The sequence below is a fragment of the Pseudophryne corroboree genome, chromosome 2 (genome assembly GCF_028390025.1).
Source record: "Pseudophryne corroboree isolate aPseCor3 chromosome 2, aPseCor3.hap2, whole genome shotgun sequence".
NCBI lineage: Eukaryota > Metazoa > Chordata > Amphibia > Anura > Myobatrachidae > Pseudophryne > Pseudophryne corroboree.
This window is the reverse complement of record NC_086445.1, coordinates 908,532,797-908,555,642: the sequence shown is the minus strand read 5'-3', so window position 1 is coordinate 908,555,642 and position 22,846 is coordinate 908,532,797. Positions and strand designations below refer to the sequence as shown.

Here is a 22,846-nt window from a genome sequence, read left to right as displayed (position 1 = left end):
TGCGACCTGGAATTACACATTTGCAGAACTGTACTCTACAATTGGACTAGGAGTTAAACGCTTCCTTTATAGGGGTTAGGTATGATATGTCGACATTAAGAGTAGCCATATCAACATTTATCATGTAGACACTGATAAAATGTCAACATGATAGAATGTTGGCATCGCCCCTGGTGACCCAGAGGTGGCTTTCCTGCTCCAGCAGCATCTAATGTGTCCTGGCTGTCATGTGAGTGTCCCTTCCACCGGACTCCTATGACAGAGCTGTGATTCAGAGAGTATACCTGCTCTATTCACTAATCCTTTCTCCCTAACCCTCCTTCTAGTGCCTGCAGCCTATCCCTAATGTCTACATGCTGACGGTGTTGGAATTTCACATGGTGACATGCTGAGTTTGTCAACATGTTGCCTGTTGACATTTTAACAAAGCTGACATCATAGCTATCGACATTGTGGTGTCATTATTAATGTTGACAATCATAGAGTATAGGGCCTAATTCAGCATGGGTAGTAGATGTGTGAAAAATCGCACATCTACGACCCATTACACGGACATGCGGGGGGATGCCCAGCACAGGCTGGGTTGCCCATGTTTAGGGTTGCCCTCTGCCTACGCAGCCTAACTGCTAAGGCTAATGGCAACCCGTCATCTTTTGGGTTGCAGCGGCTGTGTGTAATGTCACGCAGCCGCTGCGGCCTGCCCTGCAAACAGTCTGCACACGGCTATATTGTCCGGACTGCGCTTCCCCCACAACGCCGCGCACAAAACGCCAACGTGACTTCCCCTCTTGCCCCACGAACGCCTCTGTCAGTCAGGCAGAGGTGTTCACACATGTGAGATGCTATTGCATCGCACTGTGTGCGTGCGCGCAGTGCGGCTTCTGCGTGTGCCCACACTGCGGGATTCAGCATAAGAACACTGTCATAGCAGCGTTCCATGCTGAATCGGGCCCATAGAAGTTGACGGCAGATAAGAACCACTTGGACCATCTAGTCTGTCCTAAACACGTGTACGCACTAGGGTTCATTTTTGTTGGAAGACAAATAACCTACCAGTATATTTTTGGGTTGTGGGAGGAAACTGGAGTACCCGGAGGAAACCCACGCAAACACAGGTAAAATATACAAAACTCCACCATTACACCATCCATGCAGCCGATTATTATTGTTGTTCTAATGACTACAACTCCCTTTATAAACCTCCTATTCAGGGGCATAGCCAGAACTTTGTGGGCCCCATAGCAACATTTTGAAGGGGCCTCTGTCCCAATGCTTCTAGAGAGACAATTCTCTGCAGCAGTTGTTAATTTTATGCCCTATAATAGTGCCTTGGTTCATTTTCTGAACCATAGTAGAGTCTAATTTAATATTATGCCCCATAGCAGTGCCCTACTTTCTTTTATGAATGGTAGTAGTGCTTAAGTTCACCCTATGTCACATTTCAGAGCTGCCAGTACACATTATGCCACACAGTACCCCCAATTCACAATATGATATATAGTGCTCCCCATTCATATTGTGCCACATTATAGTGCCCCGGTTCATATTATATAACATTAAAATGCCCTCCAGTTCATTTTATACCACACTACAATGAGCAGGTCCAGGGGCATACCTAGATATATTGCAGGCCCCAAGGAAACAGTTTGAAAGGACCCCTACGTACCACTCAATGGCAAAAAAATGTATATAACACATGTAACTGTGACAGGGAAGGTAAGCCCTTCTCAGCTTTGGGCACCATAGCAGCTGCACTGCCTGCACCTATGGTAGCTACGCCCTTGTCCTATTGCCTATTAGCAGTGATCATAGTGTGATAACAGTGACATGGTTTCTGGGTAATCCAGAGAATGAAAGTGTTTAGCTTAGTGTTTAGTAAAGTGTTTAAAGTCACATAGTGTAACTGTAGACACAGACACGTAGACACGCAGGCGGATGTGTGCTTTAAGGTCATTCAGTGAAAAGTTTTATTACAATGTTTACTTATGATGTAGGTGATTAAGCTGAAGGGATTGTTGTCAGCAATGTTATTCTCTGGCTCGTCATTTAAAAATACGGGAAATTACCAGGTATAGCGGTTTCTGTTTTTGTTTTTCACTGTTATTTCCAGTTAGTGTTGCAGTGTGCATTGGGTGTGTTTGGTTTTATGTTTTTGTTTTTATCTTCGGCATTATGCAATGTTAAATGTTTCAATACAAAAGAAGTTTTTCAACATTGTACTAATTAGTGTAAGCTTTGTAATACCCTGCTGCCTGGTGGTGTGTTTTTTTTTTTTTTTTCAAATTTTATTTTTATGTAAGCCATTTTTCCTAATATGTGGGGAGAGTTGTGACTTTGAGAGGTTTAGTAGGGGTGGGAAATTGCTTGTTGGGTGAAGGCATTTGCTGTGTAGGAGGGCTTGATACTGTATGTCCTGTTTAATGGAATTTCATGTTGGTAAATGGAACTGGAAGGAGTCAGTCCCCCTGCAGGAATGTGTTAGCATTATACTGGAACTAAACCTGTCTGATGGGTATGGGACTCGGGGTCGACAGTGTCTATGTTGACACACATTTGCTCGACAGTGACTCAGTCGACACAGGAAATAGGTCGACATGACAATGGAAAAAGGTTGACATGAGTTTGTTTTTTTGGTGTCGTTTTCTTTGTAAAGTGACGGGAACCCCAATTAGTGCACCGTGTCCCCTCGCTTTGCTCGCCATGCTTCGGCACAGGTTACCATTACCAGTTGTAGTCCACGTGGATCGTAGAGTATGAAAAAAGTAAAAGAAAATGAAAAAAAAAATTGTCGACCTATTTCCTGTGTCGACCTACTCAATGTCAACCAATAGGTGTCAAACTAATGTGTGTCGACCTAGAGTCCGGATACCGTTTTGATATACAGTAGCACAGTCACTGTACAATTTATAATTTGTCAATGTGTGTCTAACTCTTGCTGTGTCTCTGGTTGTGGCAGCTGCAGGAACAGTTGAACCGCTTTATGAATATGAATGAAGACCTGCGACGTAAAGTGTCTGTCGTCAACGCCCAGCTGAAGAGCTCTCTGCAGAGGAAAAGTGACGTGGAGAACCTACTTCTGGAAAAGCAGAAGGAAATGGACTCCCTGACCCAGAGATTGTCCGTATCGCAGGCAATCCCAGATAAAAATATGGTATGTGCAGCTACTGAACAAAAACACTGGCTGCGACAGTTTTCTACATTACATAGTACTGTATATACTGTACAGTATATACTAAAATCCTCATCTGATCTGGTTTCAGCAGATTGGTGTAAATATTCGTAAGTCTAACACTGTGATCTTTGCATTTTATATTATGTGCTCCCTGTGGGGCTAGTGTTCCCATGGCAGTTATGCATTAGTAATGATTTAATAACTTTACAAATGTCCTCTTGTGACAATGTTAATATCCTCGACTTTGGAGTTCCAGCTGTAAAGCGGTACCTTTAGGTAAAGATTAAGTAGATTTTATTGTTAGCTGGTGACAATGTCTATAATATTTGTCCTATTAAAAACACGTTAAAGGTTAAAGAACACAGTACGCAATTGGCGCAAAAGGTACCGCAAGGGTATGTGCAGACGCTGTGCACAGGGTGTGAACACAGGCATTGCAGATACTTACAGAATTAAACTAGAATAACTATACCTTAAGGAATGTACTTATACTGTAAACCTCTGTGTAGTGGTAGAGTGTAGATGCAACACAGTGTAACCTTATTAACTTCAAAGCTGTTTGAGCGTCACCGACGCTCTGAGAATACTTAACACTATAAGAAATACACAGATACCGTGCTTAGGGTCCAACGCCTTATATATATATATTATGAATGTTATACTTGCAAAAGAATTAATACAATACAAGTCATACACTACAATATAACATAGACTAACTAACCAGATAACTACACGGGAAATACAATACAATACAATTACGTTTTAAGGGAAAATAAGAGAGAAAGAGGAGAAGAGAGAGAGAGAGAGAGAGATATGGCTCACAATAACAGTAAGATCAATATGATTGCGGAGAAAACTTACACATGTGAGGAACAATCGCTGCGCAGTTAGTCAATGCTGAGAATCTTTGTGGAGAAAATACTTGACCTTACCCATACTGGCTGTCCCTATATACACAACCCTACAATACCGCATGGGACAGAAGCTAGACTCCATTTTGGGAAAGCTCCCATGATTCCAAAGACTGCACCACATGGTTGAAAGGGGGAGGGGAAAATACCCAACAGCAGCCATTTTAGATTTGCAGGTCCAAACACATGGCACTCTCTGCTACACCACAATCACATAGCAGAAGACACAAGACTCCATTTTATTCCAAAATGTCCAAGCCTCAGAACAATGCATATGTTCTGATTTTACAATTCCAAACCATCTAAATCACCTTTCACAATTTCAATCCAACTTCCTAGAACCATCTTATTCAATTTCACATTCCAAACAACTTCCTAGAACCATCTTATTCAATTTCACATTCCAAACAACTTCAGTATCTCAATAACCAGAGCATATTCATCACAAGACCAGATCACAATGTAACCACACATATCAGCCTGCCATTGCTACCAGCACATGTTCAAACGTAACTGCATGGTGGTATTTATGATTAACAAGATATATTATAACTAACCAGCACAATCTATTTTAAATCACCATAGGCAAACAAATACCACAAATACTATGCTACAGATTGTCTACTGTTCCAATTCATCACAGACTTCACAGAGTATCAACACAAACACCCAACAATCACACAACCAAGTTACAATATCCTATTTAAACCAGCACCATTGACCTTAAAGCAATCTGTCTATATTTCCTTATCTAGCCATGTGAATTCAATACTTAGCCTTTAGTTTGGAGGTCAGTCCTGGGGATGTAGCCGCCATGCTGCTGGGTGCCAGGTAGCTGTGTGAGTGAGTGAGCCCTGTGATTTCCAGTGGATAATATCATACCTGCATTCCAGCTGTGGGGGTGTGTCAACAACAAGATGTGTGTGTCCCTCACAGCATGTGAGCCAGCTGCATCAGTGGCCTTGGTTATGCAAAACAATGGGTGATGACCAACACATTCCTGTCTTGTGGGAAGCTATTGTTTGGCGAATACTATCTCACTGTCCACTCTCAGTTGAGACAATGACATCTCAGCAATCATTCTTCTGGAGACAAATCCAGCCCCATTTGTAAACACAGGTGTTGGCCCTCCTCATTGAGTCTCAAAGCTCAGTGTAATTAAAGGCTATTGTACTCCGTCTGCAGGAAAGATACTGATTTGGAATACAATTAATCTTCAATTACTATTCCTGTGCTTACCTATGCATATGAAGATGTGAAGCCCTCCCAACATGCAAACTATTGTTTGGGGAATCTCTAAGGTCAAAGAGCCATTTGAGACCCACTGATACCTGCTGGACTCAGGGGAATATTAACTTATAAAATCCATTATTTTGATTAAATATGTAGCGTGCACACGCATGAGGTGCATATATGGCAACGTGCAGCGTGATATTTTTCTGACTTTGACAGTCCACCCTTTGGCAGTCAACAATAACTGCCACCTTCTAAAACCTTTCAAAAAGAGAAAAATATATGTCAGGGGTTAATACATTTCCATGGTTGGGTAAGGGAGGAGAGAGGAGAAGGTGTGAAGAGGGTATGACCTAGTGAGATAGCAGAAGCATGTGTGTATGAATCCATGTTTGGGGGGTCATGTATCATCGTGCCGTACGTGTTGTAAATCAAGCTTCGAGGTATTGCGAAGTATACATTTGAATTCCTTCTTATCCCGTATTAAGGGTCTGTGGATGGGCTGTCAAACTCTACCGAGCTCTTTTTCGGCTGTGGTTGTAACAAAATGGGGGAGCACATTTTAGTTGATGATGCATGAATGGGGGAGGTATGTGATTGCTGATATCTGTGCCTGTATTCCCTATCGACTATGTGTGTCACTACCTGAGGGTTGTAGAAATGAAGATAAAGAACACTTATGGTAAATGCAGTGGTATTCTATGTCGGGTTAATGTACATTTGTCGGTTGAAGTCTTGTTCGGTGTCTGTTGATTGCAGTCTTCTTTGTGCTTTTGCCCATAAGGTGCGAGCAGAAAGCTTTGTCAATGTCCATAGATTTACAAAAGTGTTGGGCTAGCGTAATTTTAAAATTTCTAGGGAAACTGGGGATCTATGGCATAGTTCATCAAGTATCTGTGTATAAGGTTGTCAAAACTTCTTCTTTAATCCATCAGTTGTCTGTATATCGGCTCATCAAATTCCTCGTCCAAGTGGGTCTTTTTACCTTGGAGGAAAACGGAAAAACAGGTGAAAGAAACGGACCGTATAATCGCATTTTCATCACATCATTGTTTCTACAGTTGGGTCATAAATCAAATCTATTGGAATTACAATTTCCTCACTCCTTAGACTCATTACCTCAGGTAGTACTTTTCCAATATAACACAATCCTTCAGAGTTTGGGGCAAGCCACTTTATACGCCTTCCTCCCGCATATGAAATATGCATCATCGGGGAGAACATATGGGACGGAGTAGGACATTACCATATTACACATCTTCCATGTGAACTCTCCTAACCCTAATTCTCCCATCTGTTTAGTACACCTATCAGTTTGTACGATCTGTGCACTGTATCCTAGTGATACCTCTCCAACTCTCGTGATCCTATTTCCTAGGGTATACCTATATCGGAAAGATTTTCCTCTACTGGCTATGTGGCGTATAAGCTCTGTATCTGTCGGCATTCTATCTGCTCTATATGAAAAGGTCATGGTTTGGTTACTCCATGACACTTCCCAATTTCCCGGCTTTCGGGGATTGGAAATGTTAAAACATATGAGGGATCTATCCACATGATATTGGTGGAGCTTCAAACTAGGAGGACTGGAGATATTAAACCTCCTGTCCACCGGCCTCCCACCACTTAGCTCAAGTACCTCCCCTATCGTTAAAGGAAATGGTACTAGTCCTGATTTGCTATGACCTTGAGGTACTTGAGAGCATACCCAACAATCTGTTTGATTTAGCACAGTACCCACTAAGGAGTGATAGTCACTCAAGGGATGCCGGTCCATGTGGATATTAAAACTGGATTGGCATTTCTTGATGCATCCATCCTCAACTACATTGTCACAGAGCCTACAGATACAGTTTTCTTCAGCTAACAATCCTTCACAATTCCTTCTATGGTCAATGCTATCGGATCGTTTTCTGATACTCGCCTTTGCTTGTTGATTATGTTGTTCTCGGAAAACTACGCCTCCATCTCTGTCATCAGAACCCATTCCAGAACCTCTCTCGACCTCCATGGTACTCTCGCCGGAACAGACTGCTCTGGTCAACGTCATGGTCAACAGGAAAATCCATATCACAGTCTCTTGTGGCAAGTCCATCTTACAGGAGGAGAAAAGAAGAAATTTGTAATGGGGTACAGAAAAACAGTTTGAGGGGGAGAGAAACTTGTTACGATAATTAAGTTCTCTAGTCTTGTTGTTCTTCTTTTTCTGCTGTCATCTCAAAGGTGCTGTCTCTCAGTCTTCCAAACGAACATTCCGGTGATGCAATATTTCTTCCAAACCAGCGATCTTTCTGTAAGGAGCAAAAATCTTGCATTACCATTTGTCTAGCTGATGTATGACATACCATCTTTAAACCATGAAAACATGAGTGAGAAGAGAGGAAAATAAAAAAACAAAAGAGAGAGAACAATTCATATGCATATATATATTACATAAATCAACAATAACCAGCAATAGGAAAAGAGAAAAAAACATTTTTCGAACATTTTTTTTTTTTTAAACATTGTCAGATCATCAGGCTATCATATCTACATGTCCAATGGTTTCCTTGCGCAGTCCCTCCCCACCAGCACCTGCATTACTCCACTGTCTGTATCTGGCCAGGATACATTGATGCGGATAGGTCATGCTGGGGTTTGGTAGACTTCTGCAAAGACCAAGCGGATATGCAATGTTTGAGTCCTTACTAATAATCGTCAGAGATGGGGAGAGAGAGAGAAAAAAAACATTTTTCACAAATACAGTTACAACGTTTCACCTTGTCATTCCTGTGTCTTCAGTGAATGACCTCCTCCCAATTTATTAACCGTAACCTCAGGCTTACCATCAGTCCTAATGATCACCTTTCCTGACTACATATCATGGGTGTGGCCCAAAATTCTTCCTAAAAGATCCCTGATTATAATTGTGTGTGTTATAATTTTGCTCATTTCTTGGTCTAGGGGGTCTGACTTTATGTGGGTTATTACAGTTGCTGGCATAATGCCCTTCTCTTCTACAATGATAACAAATCCTTGGCTTTCTCCATGTGCTAGGGGCCTGGGGTTCCGGTCGACTTGATGCCTCCTCTAGTACTTGGATGCTCAGTACCATCAACCGCTCTCCCTGTGCTTCCCTGGTTCTTTGGATATTTTGGTCATGCTCGATAGCGGACTCTCTTAATGCAGCCACTGAGATACCTCTCCAATGAGGTATAGAGGTTTGTACCCTAATTTTTAGTGTGTCTTTTAAGCTGTCCATTAATACAGACACAGCTACCTCTCTGTGGTGTACGTTAGTTTCAATGTCATCTATACCAGTGTACCTAGCCATATCCTGCAGAGCCCGGTGAAAATACTCTGATGCGGATTCACCTTCTTTTTGTTTTATTGTAAAGATTTTATTCCACTTTACTACTGCAGGAAAATATTCTTTCAACTGTAGATTGATTCTTTTTACATTATCTTGGTTATACTTGTCTGTTAGTGGTACTTCCTCATCTAGCTTACAATCAGCGATAAATTTCAATGAATCAACATCGGGGGGTAAACATGCCCTCAAAACTGTCCTCCAATCTTTGTTATTTGGCTCTGCAGTGTTTCCTAGCACTCTAATGTATTTTTGACAAGCAACTAAGTCTATCCTGGGATCAGGAAATTCAGACAGAATTGTTCTTAATTCTGTTCGGGAAAAGGGGCAGTACATGGCGATGTTCCTGACAGGAGTGACTCCTGAAGAGTCAGTTTTCCCATTTGGTACTGCAATTACCCTGACAGGATTAAGTCCAGTAACGTCATTCTGAATTGATTCCACGATATGAGGTACATTTGTTTGTGCGTGATGTATAATACCATACGTACCTGTGGACACGACCTCACCTGACCCTCCGTTAGGGGGTTTGATTACAGTCTTTACCGATTTGGTCGCGTCCACCTGGATGTCTTGTGTGATGGCTGCTGGAAAAGGCTCCGACATTGTGCTGGGCTCACTTTCTTGTTGGTGTTCCTGAGGAAAGTTTAACAAGGGGTGCGACTTGCATGGGTTAATAGTTGTCCATTTAACACTTTCATTTTTATAAACCTTATTACGTTTGTTACATTCATTCTTAATATAGTTACTAAGTGCACTTTTATCGCACCCCATTGTGCCTTTCTCCGCAACCATAATCCTCTCCATTGCCATGTCTCTCCTCTCAAGATGAAAGTTAGGTATGTAAGTTACATTTCTTTGCATGTCACTTTCCTGTAGCCATATCTGCAAACAATCATCATGTTTAACTCGTTGTTTCCAGGATTTTATGAGACAGATCCTTTGCCTTAAATTATGCAATACCTCTAAGTCAAAACTACCTATCCCGGGAAATGGTGCCTTATCCCCCGCAGTCATTCGTGTCCATTCATCACAAAAGGTCTCAGTGTGGGGACCATACCTCCTCCACATTACTAACCGAGCAGACCCTCGGGGTCTGCAAGCCTCTGCAGTCTGAACCCTGACTGCTGAACGTCCCTGTGTTGTGCACTTGGCTTCCATTGTGGACCTTACACAGAAAAACTTCCTAAAATGCACCAAACACAGTCTACGGTGGGAGTTTTCCAAGCTCTTCCACCAGCTTCTTCTGCTCCGGGTATCTCCGGTCCGCCTTCTAGCAGACACGTGTAACCGTTGCAGGCCCTATCTCTAGAGATTTTCCTGTGACCAGTGAAAATTCCCTTCCTTTTTCTTTACACAAATCACGCTTGCATGTGCTTCCCACAACACGTATGAGGGCAATTTACCTCGTATCACGTTGCGTTATTGGTCACACCTACAACCGTGCGGTCCAATCGTACCACTTATAAACACTTGTTGCCCATAAATGGTAGGATCATTGGAGTCTCCCTACTGTGCTCCAAAACAGCCAGAGCGTAATACAACAAAAACTTTATCACACTCTGTTGCACGTTTTCACTCAGACCGTGCTCATCACGTTCCACCAAAGATCACCCAGATCACTCAGTTCACAAAGCGGGATTCAATACACTCATACCGTTTTCAACCCACTATCATTCTTATAGTTTTCTGATCAGAAAAATAATTTCCCGTAGTCTGATAGCTGTCCCCAGAGGCATTACAGTAAAGTAAGGTATTTAAACTAAGTTTTGGAAAAACTGAAATCAATTTGTGCTATTATCACGTGGCTATGCTATACCGCCCCCACTAAAACAATGCTATTGTGCGATTTGAGTTTCGGTGGGCGTACCCAGACGCTCCGTTGCGTAATATACGCTGCGTGCGTCGGCCTTTGGGTTGTGTTCGCGAGTCTCAGCCTTTTGTTAGAGACACGTGTACGCTGGCCACAAAATACAATTAGCACGTTTATTAATGTAGATGATTCTTTTAACTGTAATCATCTACCAAGCCCCACACAGGTCTTTCTTGTATCTCAGGTAAAGCTGTGTGTGTTCTATACCTTAATGTATTACTTTTATACTTTAACTATTTAAATAGCGACAAATCTCTTTTAGCACGTTATCAATGCAAATGGCAAACAGGAAGGTGAGATATGTGAAAGTACACAGATGAAAATGCAATTCTAAATTTAATTTAATAACATACATTGATGTAAGCACACGCATATAGATTTTACATATAAGTACCAATCACTATTACTTATGATTGACTATGATATGGACTAAACAAATGCATTAAAAAAAAAACTCATTAAATGATGATTTCTTTTTGACAATGGATGGCTGATTATTTCCTGAGTCAACTGAAAATCAGCCGTTCAAAAAAAAATTTTTTTTACCTTCCCAAAATGGCCGCTGCTCCTCCCCCATCCATGAGGTTTACACAAAATGGGGGACAGATTTTTGTCACAAAGAAAAATCATCATGCCAGCCCCTTTTAGTTATCACGCTATGCAGAGCGATTAAAAATAATTTTAAACCTATTTAAGCAGACAAACCATCCAATTTGCGTGTACAGTTGGCACCAAATCGAAATAAAAACCAGATTTACAAAGACAATAACGTACTGTTCTTACCTTCCAGTTCCCGAATTCCCTCAGCACTCCTTACCAAGTGAAGCAGGCGCTTATCTGGTCAGCACTGCAGTATCCCCGACCTCCAAACGGTTTAACGAGGGATACTACCTACCACTCTTTGCTGACCGATAATGTCTGCTGAAGTTACCTAGTGCAGATATGTGAAGACCGGAGGAGCTCCCCAATTGACAATGTCTATAATATTTGTCCTATTAAAAACACGTTAAAGGTTAAAGAACACAGTACGCAATTGGCGCAAAAGGTACCGCAAGGGTATGTGCAGACGCTGTGCACAGGGTGTGAACACAGGCATTGCAGATACTTACAGAATTAAACTAGAATAACTATACCTTAAGGAATGTACTTATACTGTAAACCTCTGTGTAGTGGTAGAGTGTAGATGCAACACAGTGTAACCTTATTAACTTCAAAGCTGTTTGAGCGTCACCGACGCTCTGAGAATACTTAACACTATAAGAAATACACAGATACCGTGCTTAGGGTCCAACGCCTTATATATATATTATGAATGTTATACTTGCAAAAGAATTAATACAATACAAGTCATACACTAAAATATAACATAGACTAACTAACCAGATAACTACACGGGAAATACAATACAATACAATTACGTTTTAAGGGAAAATAAGAGAGAAAGAGGAGAAGAGAGAGAGAGATATGGCTCACAATAACAGTAAGATCAATATGATTGCGGAGAAAACTTACACATGTGAGGAACAATCGCTGCGCAGTTAGTCAATGCTGAGAATCTTTGTGGAGAAAATACTTGACCTTACCCATACTGGCTGTCCCTATATACACAACCCTACAATACCGCATGGGACAGAAGCTAGACTCCATTTTGGGAAAGCTCCCATGATTCCAAAGACTGCACCACATGGTTGAAAGGGGGAGGGGAAAATACCCAACAGCAGCCATTTTAGATTTGCAGGTCCAAACACATGGCACTCTCTGCTACACCACAATCACATAGCAGAAGACACAAGACTCCATTTTATTCCAAAATGTCCAAGCCTCAGAACAATGCATATGTTCTGATTTTACAATTCCAAACCATCTAAATCACCTTTCACAATTTCAATCCAACTTCCTAGAACCATCTTATTCAATTTCACATTCCAAACAACTTCCTAGAACCATCTTATTCAATTTCACATTCCAAACAACTTCAGTATCTCAATAACCAGAGCATATTCATCACAAGACCAGATCACAATGTAACCACACATATCAGCCTGCCATTGCTACCAGCACATGTTCAAACGTAACTGCATGGTGGTATTTATGATTAACAAGATATATTATAACTAACCAGCACAATCTATTTTAAATCACCATAGGCAAACAAATACCACAAATACTATGCTACAGATTGTCTACTGTTCCAATTCATCACAGACTTCAGAGTATCAACACAAACACCCAACAATCACACAACCAAGTTACAATATCCTATTTAAACCAGCACCATTGACCTTAAAGCAATCTGTCTATATTTCCTTATCTAGCCATGTGAATTCAATACTTAGCCTTTAGTTTGGAGGTCAGTCCTGGGGATGTAGCCGCCATGCTGCTGGGTGCCAGGTAGCTGTGTGAGTGAGTGAGCCCTGTGATTTCCAGTGGATAATATCATACCTGCATTCCAGCTGTGGGGGTGTGTCAACAACAAGATGTGTGTGTCCCTCACAGCATGTGAGCCAGCTGCATCAGTGGCCTTGGTTATGCAAAACAATGGGTGATGACCAACACATTCCTGTCTTGTGGGAAGCTATTGTTTGGCGAATACTATCTCACTGTCCACTCTCAGTTGAGACAATGACATCTCAGCAATCATTCTTCTGGAGACAAATCCAGCCCCATTTGTAAACACAGGTGTTGGCCCTCCTCATTGAGTCTCAAAGCTCAGTGTAATTAAAGGCTATTGTACTCCGTCTGCAGGAAAGATACTGATTTGGAATACAATTAATCTTCAATTACTATTCCTGTGCTTACCTATGCATATGCAGATGTGAAGCCCTCCCAACATGCAAACTATTGTTTGGGGAATCTCTAAGGTCAAAGAGCCATTTGAGACCCACTGATACCTGCTGGACTCAGGGGAATATTAACTTATAAAATCCATTATTTTGATTAAATATGTAGCGTGCACACGCATGAGGTGCATATATGGCAACGTGCAGCGTGATATTTTTCTGACTTTGACACTGGTTATTGGAGTGTTTGTTTTAAAAGTAGATCTAGTCTAGGAATGTTTCTTGTTCGTATGTAGTTAATCTCCTATATAATTGCACAGATCTGTCACTCTGTGACTGTGTGGCTAATGCTGGACGGAGTCAGAGTCACAGAGCTAGGCCAATAGGAGGAGGAGGACGGCGCCCCTCAGACAGTCAGCGCCGCCGCTGTATGTATCACCGCTCTGTCTCCCGCCTCCTCTTCTCTCCCCCCGCCCTCCCAGGCTCCGCTTTCCCTCCCCGGCCAGCGGTTACTCCCAGTCTCAGGCGGAGAGAGGCCGTGGAGAGAGGCAGCAGAGCAGGCGGCCAGGGAAGCAGCACGGTGACTATCTCCCCGGAGCGACCTTCACCCGGCCTGACTGCACCTTTTGTCTCCAGCTCCATCCGGCCTGCGACAGCCTCTGTGTCCCGGGGTACAAGGGATAATTTCCCCTTTCGACTGTATACACTACCTGGATTCTGCTCCCATTCCTCCTGCCCGCCCATACACTGCATTACTACACACCATACATACATACATATACATATACATACACACTGCATTACTATACATGCATATATACACTGCACACATTACATACATACACTGCACACCATTCATATGTATACATACATCATACACTGCATTACTATAAATACATACACTGCATTACTACACACCATACATGCACTGCACACCATACCTCCCCCACCCGTGGCACCTTCGGACCCCCTCCCCCACCCGCGGTGGCTCCGGACTCGCTCCCCCGCAACTGCCCCCCTTCCCCATCCGCATCTCCCCTGCACCCGCCACTCCCCCAACCACAGCACCTACTAGATGATTCATCGTGCCCCGTTCACGCCGTCAGAAGGGACTACGGCCCCTTAACCATTGCACGCCCTTTGTCCGTGCAATATTTAACCACTCACAGAATTATGATTGGAGGTAATACTCCATATAATCAAAATATTGCACGGCCCAAGAGCGTGCAAGGGTTAAGGGGACAAAGCCCCTTGCGACGGTGTGAAGAGTGCCTGTAGGGCGCAATGAGTCCCTTAGTATTATATAGTTGAGTATTGTGAGTTGCTTTATTGCTTTTCTCCTAATTTAGTTTTGTCTATTTTAGTGATCTTTCGTTTCTAGTTGGACCCCTTCTACATTCATGCTATCTCTATTTTGCTGCTTTAACATCTGCAATCTCTCCAGGATCAGAACTTTTTTTTTTTTTTTTCCAGCACTGACAGTTGCCGGTGACAACAATTGAGTCACCCCCCCACTCCCTTATGTCCTCTGTCCTCACTCATCCGCTCTTCTTCAGTCCATCTCCCAGTTCTACTCCAACTTCTTAGACTGTAAGCTGTCATAAATAGGGCACATCACCCTCTTGGTTATCACCCTGCACTGTACTTCTCACCAGAGGGTGAAACATTTTGAAGAATTGGAAGTGGTGATCAGGGACGTGAGGTGGCAATCCTTAGCAGAGCAAAGAGATGGATGGAAACCGTGTGATTGAGGAAAAGAGATGGAGTCTGATTCTTAATTGTATAGGGAGCCAGTAGAGTGACTGGCATAGGGGCAGCAGAGGTAGAGTGTTGACAGGAAAATGAAGCTGGCTGCAGAGTCGAGGACTGGCTGGCAACTTTTAGCCTGGTGGACAAATGCAGTCAAGTGGCCCCAGCTTTTCTACCGGCAACGGCACAATGGAAGTGGCAAAAAAAACTGCTGGCTTGTTTTATCCACCCTCCATTCAGTCTCATTACTCTTGCATAACTGTCTGAGTGCCCTCTTCATTGCCCCTCCATGGCTGTCTTATCAAGATAACCATGATTGCCCCCTTCATAGCGATCTCATCTCCCTGATTGCCCCCTTCATAGCTGTCTCCTATTACCACCACCCCATATCCCTCTCGCTGCCAGTTCCTTCCATATAACACTGACCCTCTCACTGCCCCCCTAACAGCACCCATTGTCAACCTCAGAGCACTCACTGCCCCTTTCATTGTCCACCTCACAGCAGTCCTCTGTCCACCTCACTTGCTGGCTGGTCCAATGTACACATTACAGCACTCCCCCTTCACTAGCACCCGGTGTGTGACTTTTTGGAGCACTCACTTCCAACTTATATCCATAATTAATACTTTTTTTTTTTTTTTTTAACTTGAGTAATTTTTATTTTATTTTATTTTTTTTGCAAGGGAAACAAAAAGAACATAGAAACAAAAGGAAAAAAAAACACAGACAAACACAAAAACATACAGAGAATAAACAGATACAATCCATGTCACAATGTCATAAACATATCAATAAAAAGTGCCGTGTTTATATCAATACATAAGGGTTTTGTAATCATTAATCTCTCATATAGTATTAACAATCAGAGAGTTGAGCTGGAGCCGCCACAGCCGTAGCTAGACGGGAGGCGTTCCACTTATTGAGATAATGTGGCAGGGTCCCTCTAGACCTATGTGTAAACCTTTCGTGTCCAGATACCACATTTACCAGAGCCCGCCAGTTGTATAGGTTAGGAGGGGAGACAGCAAACCAGTTACGCGCTATAATCACCTTCGCTAAGGTAGTCAAGCAAAGAACATGTTTATAAAGTATCGGACAGTAGGTTTCCTCTAAATCTAGGGCAAACATACACAATCTAGGAGAGAAAGGGGGTAATGTCGGTTCTGTAATTAGTATGTCTGACCAAATCGCTTCCCAGGAAGCATACACAGTTGGGCATAACCATAATAAGTGCCAGAAATTAGCTCCAGAGGCACCACACCTCGGACATGCATCATTAGGCCGCAGCCCCGCTTTAAAAAGAGAAACTGGAGTTCTATACGACCTATGAAGAATAAAGAAGAAGACTTGTTGATATCTGATACATGGAGTAGTATACTTAAGAGAGCACAACACCTGGAGCCACTGGTCATCTTCAAGCGGACCTATGTCCTGCTCCCATTTAAGTTTAAGCGGGTCAAAGAAATTCGGGCAAATGTGATCATTAAGGCTAGCATATAAAGTGGAAACTTGGTGTCTCGTTCCCAGGTCCACAACCAATTCTTTAATTGGCGAATTAGAAATGGTCGGAGACGAAACCCCAAATTGTGCCTGCACTGCATGACGGAGCTGTAGGTAACGATAAAAGGATTTATTGGATATACCAAGCTCCTCCTGCAGTTGCGCAAAAGATTTGAAAACACCATTATCATATAGCTGTGAAATTGTTATAAGGCCCGCGCCAATCCACATATTATCTTGTGTGAGATGCAATAGCTCCCTATATGTAGTGTTAAACCAAAGGGGCGTATCGGGATCTGTATCGCTCCAGTCATAAAAAGAGTGAGCCAGTCGCCACACAAGTAGCGACTGACGGAGTAGAGGGGGAAGACCAGCAGTAGAAGAGGCTGAAAGAAGGAACTGAACAGGGGAGAAGTGAGACCCCACACACTCTGCATAGAATCTCACAAACGTGGGACTATCCCTATTTAAAATCCAATTCGACAAATGTACAAGTTGGGCAGCCAGATAATAAGCGCGCATATTAGGAAAACCCAATCCTCCAGCAGATTTAGCCTTAACCAGAGCTCTCAGGGCAACCCTAGGCGTCTTGTTACCCCAAACAAATGAAGAGAGTAAACTATCAATGCCAGAGAATACCTTCTTAGGAATATAAACAGGGGAATGTTGTAATAGGTAAAGAAATTTCGGTTGGATCACCATTTTAATTAGATTAATGCGAGCCGTGACAGTAAGGGGAAGCTTCTTCCATACATGGACCCGACGCTTCAAATCCTCCATGACCTGGTCTATGTTATGATGTACAAAAGTTGTGACATCAGGAGTGATCTAGACACCAAGATATCGAAAGCGGAGGGTCCACTGCAGTGAGCAAACAATAGGTAACGGGTCAGGGATAATACCAGATAAGGGGAGGACATGAGATTTATTCCAATTGATAGACAAGCCAGAATAGAAGCCAAATGTGTCAACAATATTCAGCAGGGAGGTCAGGGAAACATCGGCATCATTGAGATACAAGAGCATATCATCAGCGTACAATGCGATAACATCCTCATGTCCATCAATAGTAATGCCCCTAACAGCAGGGGACATTCTGACAAAACTTGCCAGTGGTTCTATAGCTAGGGCAAAGAGGGCAGGGGACAACGGACAGCCCTGTCTAGTACCACGATATAAAGCGAAGGGGGACGTAACAAAACCATTGACAGATAGACGAGCCATAGGAGAGGAGTAGAGCAACTGCAACCATCGTATAAATTTGGGGCCAAAAGCAAATTTTCTAAGGACTTCCCACAGGTAATCCCATTCCACGGAGTCGAATGCCTTAGCGGCGTCCAAGGAAACCACCACGGCATCCGATCCCGATTGATCCCCCCCTCTGCAGATGACAAAACAGCCGCCTCAAGTTTTGTAGGGTAGACTTGCCTGGCATAAACCCTGTCTGGTTATCATGAATAATCGATGCTATAACAGTATTAAGTCGAATCGCCAAAATCTTGGCCAAAATTTTTACATCAGTGGATAGCAATGATATTGGGCGGTAGGAGTCTGGGACCGTAGGGTCCTTACCTGGCTTAAGGATCACTACAATAAGAGCTTCCGACATAGAAGGAGGCAAACAACCACCCTCCAGTAGAGCGTTAAAAAGATTTAGAAGATAAGGGCCAAAATATTCACGATACTGTTTATAGACCTCAACAGGTATGCCGTCACTACCCGGGGCTTTCTTATTGGGGAAGGAGGCAATAGCCGCCTCAACCTCCTCAACAGAGATACCACTATCGAGAAATTCAATAGCTTGTTGTGATAATTGGGGCAAATCAACACCAGAGAGGTACTGTTGCAATTGACCTGAGGTATAAGTGCTTCTAGAGGTATATAACGAGGAGTAAAAGGACTGGAAAACTTGGGCTATCTCAGGGGTAGTATAGACTATTGCTCCTTGGGGGTCACAAATCTTTTGAATGGATCCTCCAGCTCTCTCCTCCTGCGCCAGAAAAGCTAAATAACTACTGCCTGTGTCCGACTGTGAATAGAGGGCATGTTGCGAGAAAAGCAATTTACGTTTGGATTTATCTAATAAGTGGTCAGACCAGGCCTTCCTCGCCATATCCCACTTCCAACGGTCACTAAGGGTTTTGGTACGAAGATAAACCGATTCACTTTGGGAACAGGCAAGCTCCAGGCGTGATTCCTCTTCCCTACCAGATTTCTTAACAGAAGCAATGCGCTGTATAAAAGAGCCCCTCATCGAAGCCTTAAATGCATCGTGCTTAATAAGTGGGTCTAAACAAGTTATATTATGTGTTTCGAAGTCCCTCCACTCATGAACCAGGGCGTCATGATCAGTCAGCAAGGTCAACCAAAAGGGGTTTAGCTTCCACACTTTGGCTCCACAGGCAGGTATCGTATCTAGGACCACCAGCAAGGGCGAGTGGTCTGAGATCCCTCTCTGTAAATATCGGACATCAACTATTCTAGGGGTGAGATCAGGGGAAACCAAGGCCAAATCTATCCTTGAAAAGGTATGGAAACTGGCTGAGTGGCAAGAGTATTGCAACTGCAGAGGGTGTCTTAGCCTCCAAACATCTACGAGCTCAAGTTCAGTAACCAACCGCGCAAAAGGGGAAGGGGAAATAGAGGGTAAAGAAGGTGGACGCTCAGACCACCTATCCAAACCTCCATCCAAAACATTATTAAAATCGCCTATGCAGAGGATTGGCGCTGAGGGAGAGGTAGCAATAAATGCCATAGCATGACGAAGCACCTCATTACTGTAAGGGGGGGGACATAGACAGCAAGTATATGAAGAAGTGTGCGGTAAACATAAGCCCTGAGGAAGACATATCTACCATATTGGTCAATTTGACTATGGACCAAGTGACAGCTGACCGACTTCCTTATCAAAACCGAAACCCCTCGAGAATTTGTGGAAAAGGTAGAATGATATGACAGACCAACCCAAGGCCTCCTGAGAGCTAAGGTCCTAGTACCAGACAAATGGGTTTCAGAAAGACATATAATATCTGCTCTATACTTCTGTAGTTGAGACAAAACGAGAGCACGCTTAATGCGGTCATTCAGGCCCCTCACATTCCAGCCGAGTATGCGGAGCCCATCAACCCCTGTAGCCATGAAGAGAAGAAAGAAGGGACTGAAGGAGAATAAAATCAAGGTGAGAATACAGAGGATCAGAGGAGACGAAGCACCGAAGAGAATAGAGGCACACAGTAAAGAGGAACCTGCATTGGAGAAAAGGAAAAATCAAAAGGGCCCTGATGGCACCCCTCCAGCAAACAAATATGACATAGAGAAACCACAGAATATACACAGTGGAATACGGAATCACATGGCAGTTCAAGAAAAAAAACAAAAAATGACACAGTGACACAGGCATTAATATACAAACAAGAACAAAAACAAACACAAAACAGCCCAACCACCCCCACCCTGTATATCCATTACAACCTAGATACACTTGGATCCCCAAAACAATCCTAACTAAAGCTAAAAAACTAAAACAGCCCCGGGGTATAGAGACAAACTATACCTCTATAGCCGTCCTGGAAACATAAATTTTCAAGGCCCTGACTACGTCCAGTAACTTGGAGTCCTCCAAGTCCCTAGTAGCCGCAGGCACCACGATAGGTTGGTTCAAGTGAAAAGCTGATACCACCTTAGGAAGAAACTGGGGACGAGTCCCCAATTCTGCCCTATCCATATGGAAAATCAAATAGGGGCTTTTACATGACAAAGCCGCCAATTCGGACACACGCCTTGCCGAAGCCAAGGCCAAAAGCATGACCACTTTCCACGTGAGATATTTTAAATCCACGGTTTTGAGTGGCTCAAACCAATGTGACTTTAGGAAACCCAACACCACGTTGAGGTGCCACTGGAGGCACAAAAGGAGGCTGAATATGCAGCACTCCCTTGACAAATGTCTGAACTTCAGGCAGTGAAGCCAGTTCTTTTTGGAAGAAAATCGACAGAGCCGAAATCTGGACCTTAATGGAACCCAGTTTTAGGCCCATAGTCACCCCTGACTGTAGGAAGTGCAGAAATCGACCTAGCTGGAATTCCTCCGTTGGGGCCTTCTTGGCCTCACACCACGCAACATATTTTCGCCATATGCGGTGATAATGTTGTACGGTTACATCTTTTCTAGCTTTAATAAGCGTAGGAATGACTTCCTCCGGAATACCCTTTTCTTTTAGGATCCGGTGTTCAACCGCCATGCCGTTAAACGCAGCCGCGGTAAGTCTTGGAACAGACAGGGCCCCTGCAGCAGCAGGTCCTGTCTGAGCGGCAGAGGCCATGGGTCCTCTGAGATTAATTCTTGAAGTTCCGGGTACCAAGACCTTCTTGGCCAATCCGGAACAATGAGAATAGTTCTTACTCCTCTTTTCTTTATTATCCTCAGTACCTTGGGTATGAGAGGAAGAGGAGGGAACACATAAACCGACCGGCACACCCACGGTGTCACTAGAGCGTCCACAGCTATCGCCTGAGGGTCTCTTGACCTGGCGCAACATTTTTCTAGCTTTTTGTTTAAGCGGGACGCCATCATGTCCACCTGTGGCTTTTCCCAACGGTTTACAATCAGTTGGAAGACTTCTGGATGAAGTCCCCACTCTCCCGGGTGGAGGTCGTGCCTGCTGAGGAAGTCTGCTTCCCAGTTGTCCACTCCCGGAATGAAAACTGCTGACAGTGCTAACACGTGATTTTCCACCCATCGGAGAATCCTCGTGGCTTCTGCCATCGCCGTCCTGCTTCTTGTGCCGCCCTGTCGATTTACATGGGCGACTGCCGTGATGTTGTCTGACTGGATCAGAACCGGCTGGTATTGAAGCAGGGGCTTTGCTTGACTTAGGGCATTGTAAATGGCCCTCAGTTCCAGAACATTTATGTGTAGGGAAGTCTCCTGACTTGACCAAAGTCCTTGGAAGTTTCTTCCCCGTGTGACTGCACCCCAGCCCCGAAGGCTGGCATCCGTGGTCACCAGGACCCAGTCCTGTATGCCGAATCTGCGGCCCTCTCTGAGATGAGCACTCTGCAGCCACCACAGCAGAGACACCCTGGTCCTTGGAGACAGGGCTATCAACCAATGCATTTGAAGATGCGATCCGGACCATTGGTCCAACAGGTCCCACTGAAAGGTTCTGGCATGGAACCTGCCGAATGGAATCGCTTCGTAGGAAGCTACCATCTTTCCCAGGATTCGCGTGCAATGATGCACCGACACCTGTTTTGATTTCAGGAGGCCTCTGACTAGAGACGACAGCTCCTTGGCTTTCTCCTCTGGGAGAAACACTTTTTTTTTTCTGGACTGTGTCCAGAATCATCCCCAGGAACAGTAGACGTGTCGCCGGAACCAGCTGAGACTTTGGAATATTCAGAATCCAACCGTGCTGGTGTAGCACCTCCTGAGATAATGCTACGCCGACCAACAACTGCTCTCTGGACCTCGCCCTTATCAGGAGATCGTCCAAGTATGGGATAATTAAAACTCCCTTTTTCCGAAGGAGTATCATCATTTCGGCCATTACCTTGGTAAATACCCTCGGTGCCGTGGACAGGCCGAACGGCAACGTCTGGAATTGGTAATGACAATCCTGTACCACAAATCTGAGGTACTCCTGGTGAGGATGGTAAATGGGGACATGCAGGTAAGCATCCTTGATGTCCAGAGATACCATGTAATCTCCCTCTTCCAGGCTTGCAATAACCGCCCTGAGCGATTCCATCTTGAACTTGAATTTTCTTAAATATGTGTTCAAGGATTTCAAATTTAAAATGGGTCTCACCGAACCGTCCGGTTTCGGTACCACAAACATTGTGGAATAGTAACCCCGTCCTTGTTGAAGTAGGGGCACCTTGACTATCGCCTGCTGGGAATACAGCTTGTGAATTGCCTCTAACATAGCCTCCCTTTCTGAAGGAGTCGTTGGTAAGGCAGATTTGAGGAAACGGCGGGGGGTGGATGTCTCGAATTCCAGCCTGTACCCCTGAGATACCACTTGAAGGATCCAGGGATCTACCTGTGAGCGAGCCCACTGATTGCTGAAGTTTTTGAGACGGCCCCCCACCGTACCTGGCTCCGCCTGCTGAGCCCCAGCGTCATGCGGCGGACTTAGCAGAAGAAGCGGGGGAGGACTTTTGTTCCTGGGAAGTGGCTGCATGCTGCAGCTTTTTTCCCCTACCTCTGCCTCTGGGCAGAAAGGACGCGCCTCTACCCCGTCTACTCTTTTGGGGGCGAAAGGACTGCACCTGATA

At 43.9% G+C, this 22,846-nt stretch overlaps 1 protein-coding gene across 1 annotated transcript in view; it reads left to right on the top strand.

Moving 5' to 3' along the window:
- The window catches only part of RILP (Rab interacting lysosomal protein), a 103,227-nt gene that overhangs the window by 13,604 nt on the left and 66,777 nt on the right, over positions 1–22,846 (top strand). The window contains exon 4 of the mRNA XM_063956092.1: positions 2,957–3,151. Within this exon, the coding sequence (XP_063812162.1) occupies positions 2,957–3,151 (195 nt within the window). The remainder of the gene's footprint in view (positions 1–2,956; positions 3,152–22,846) is intronic.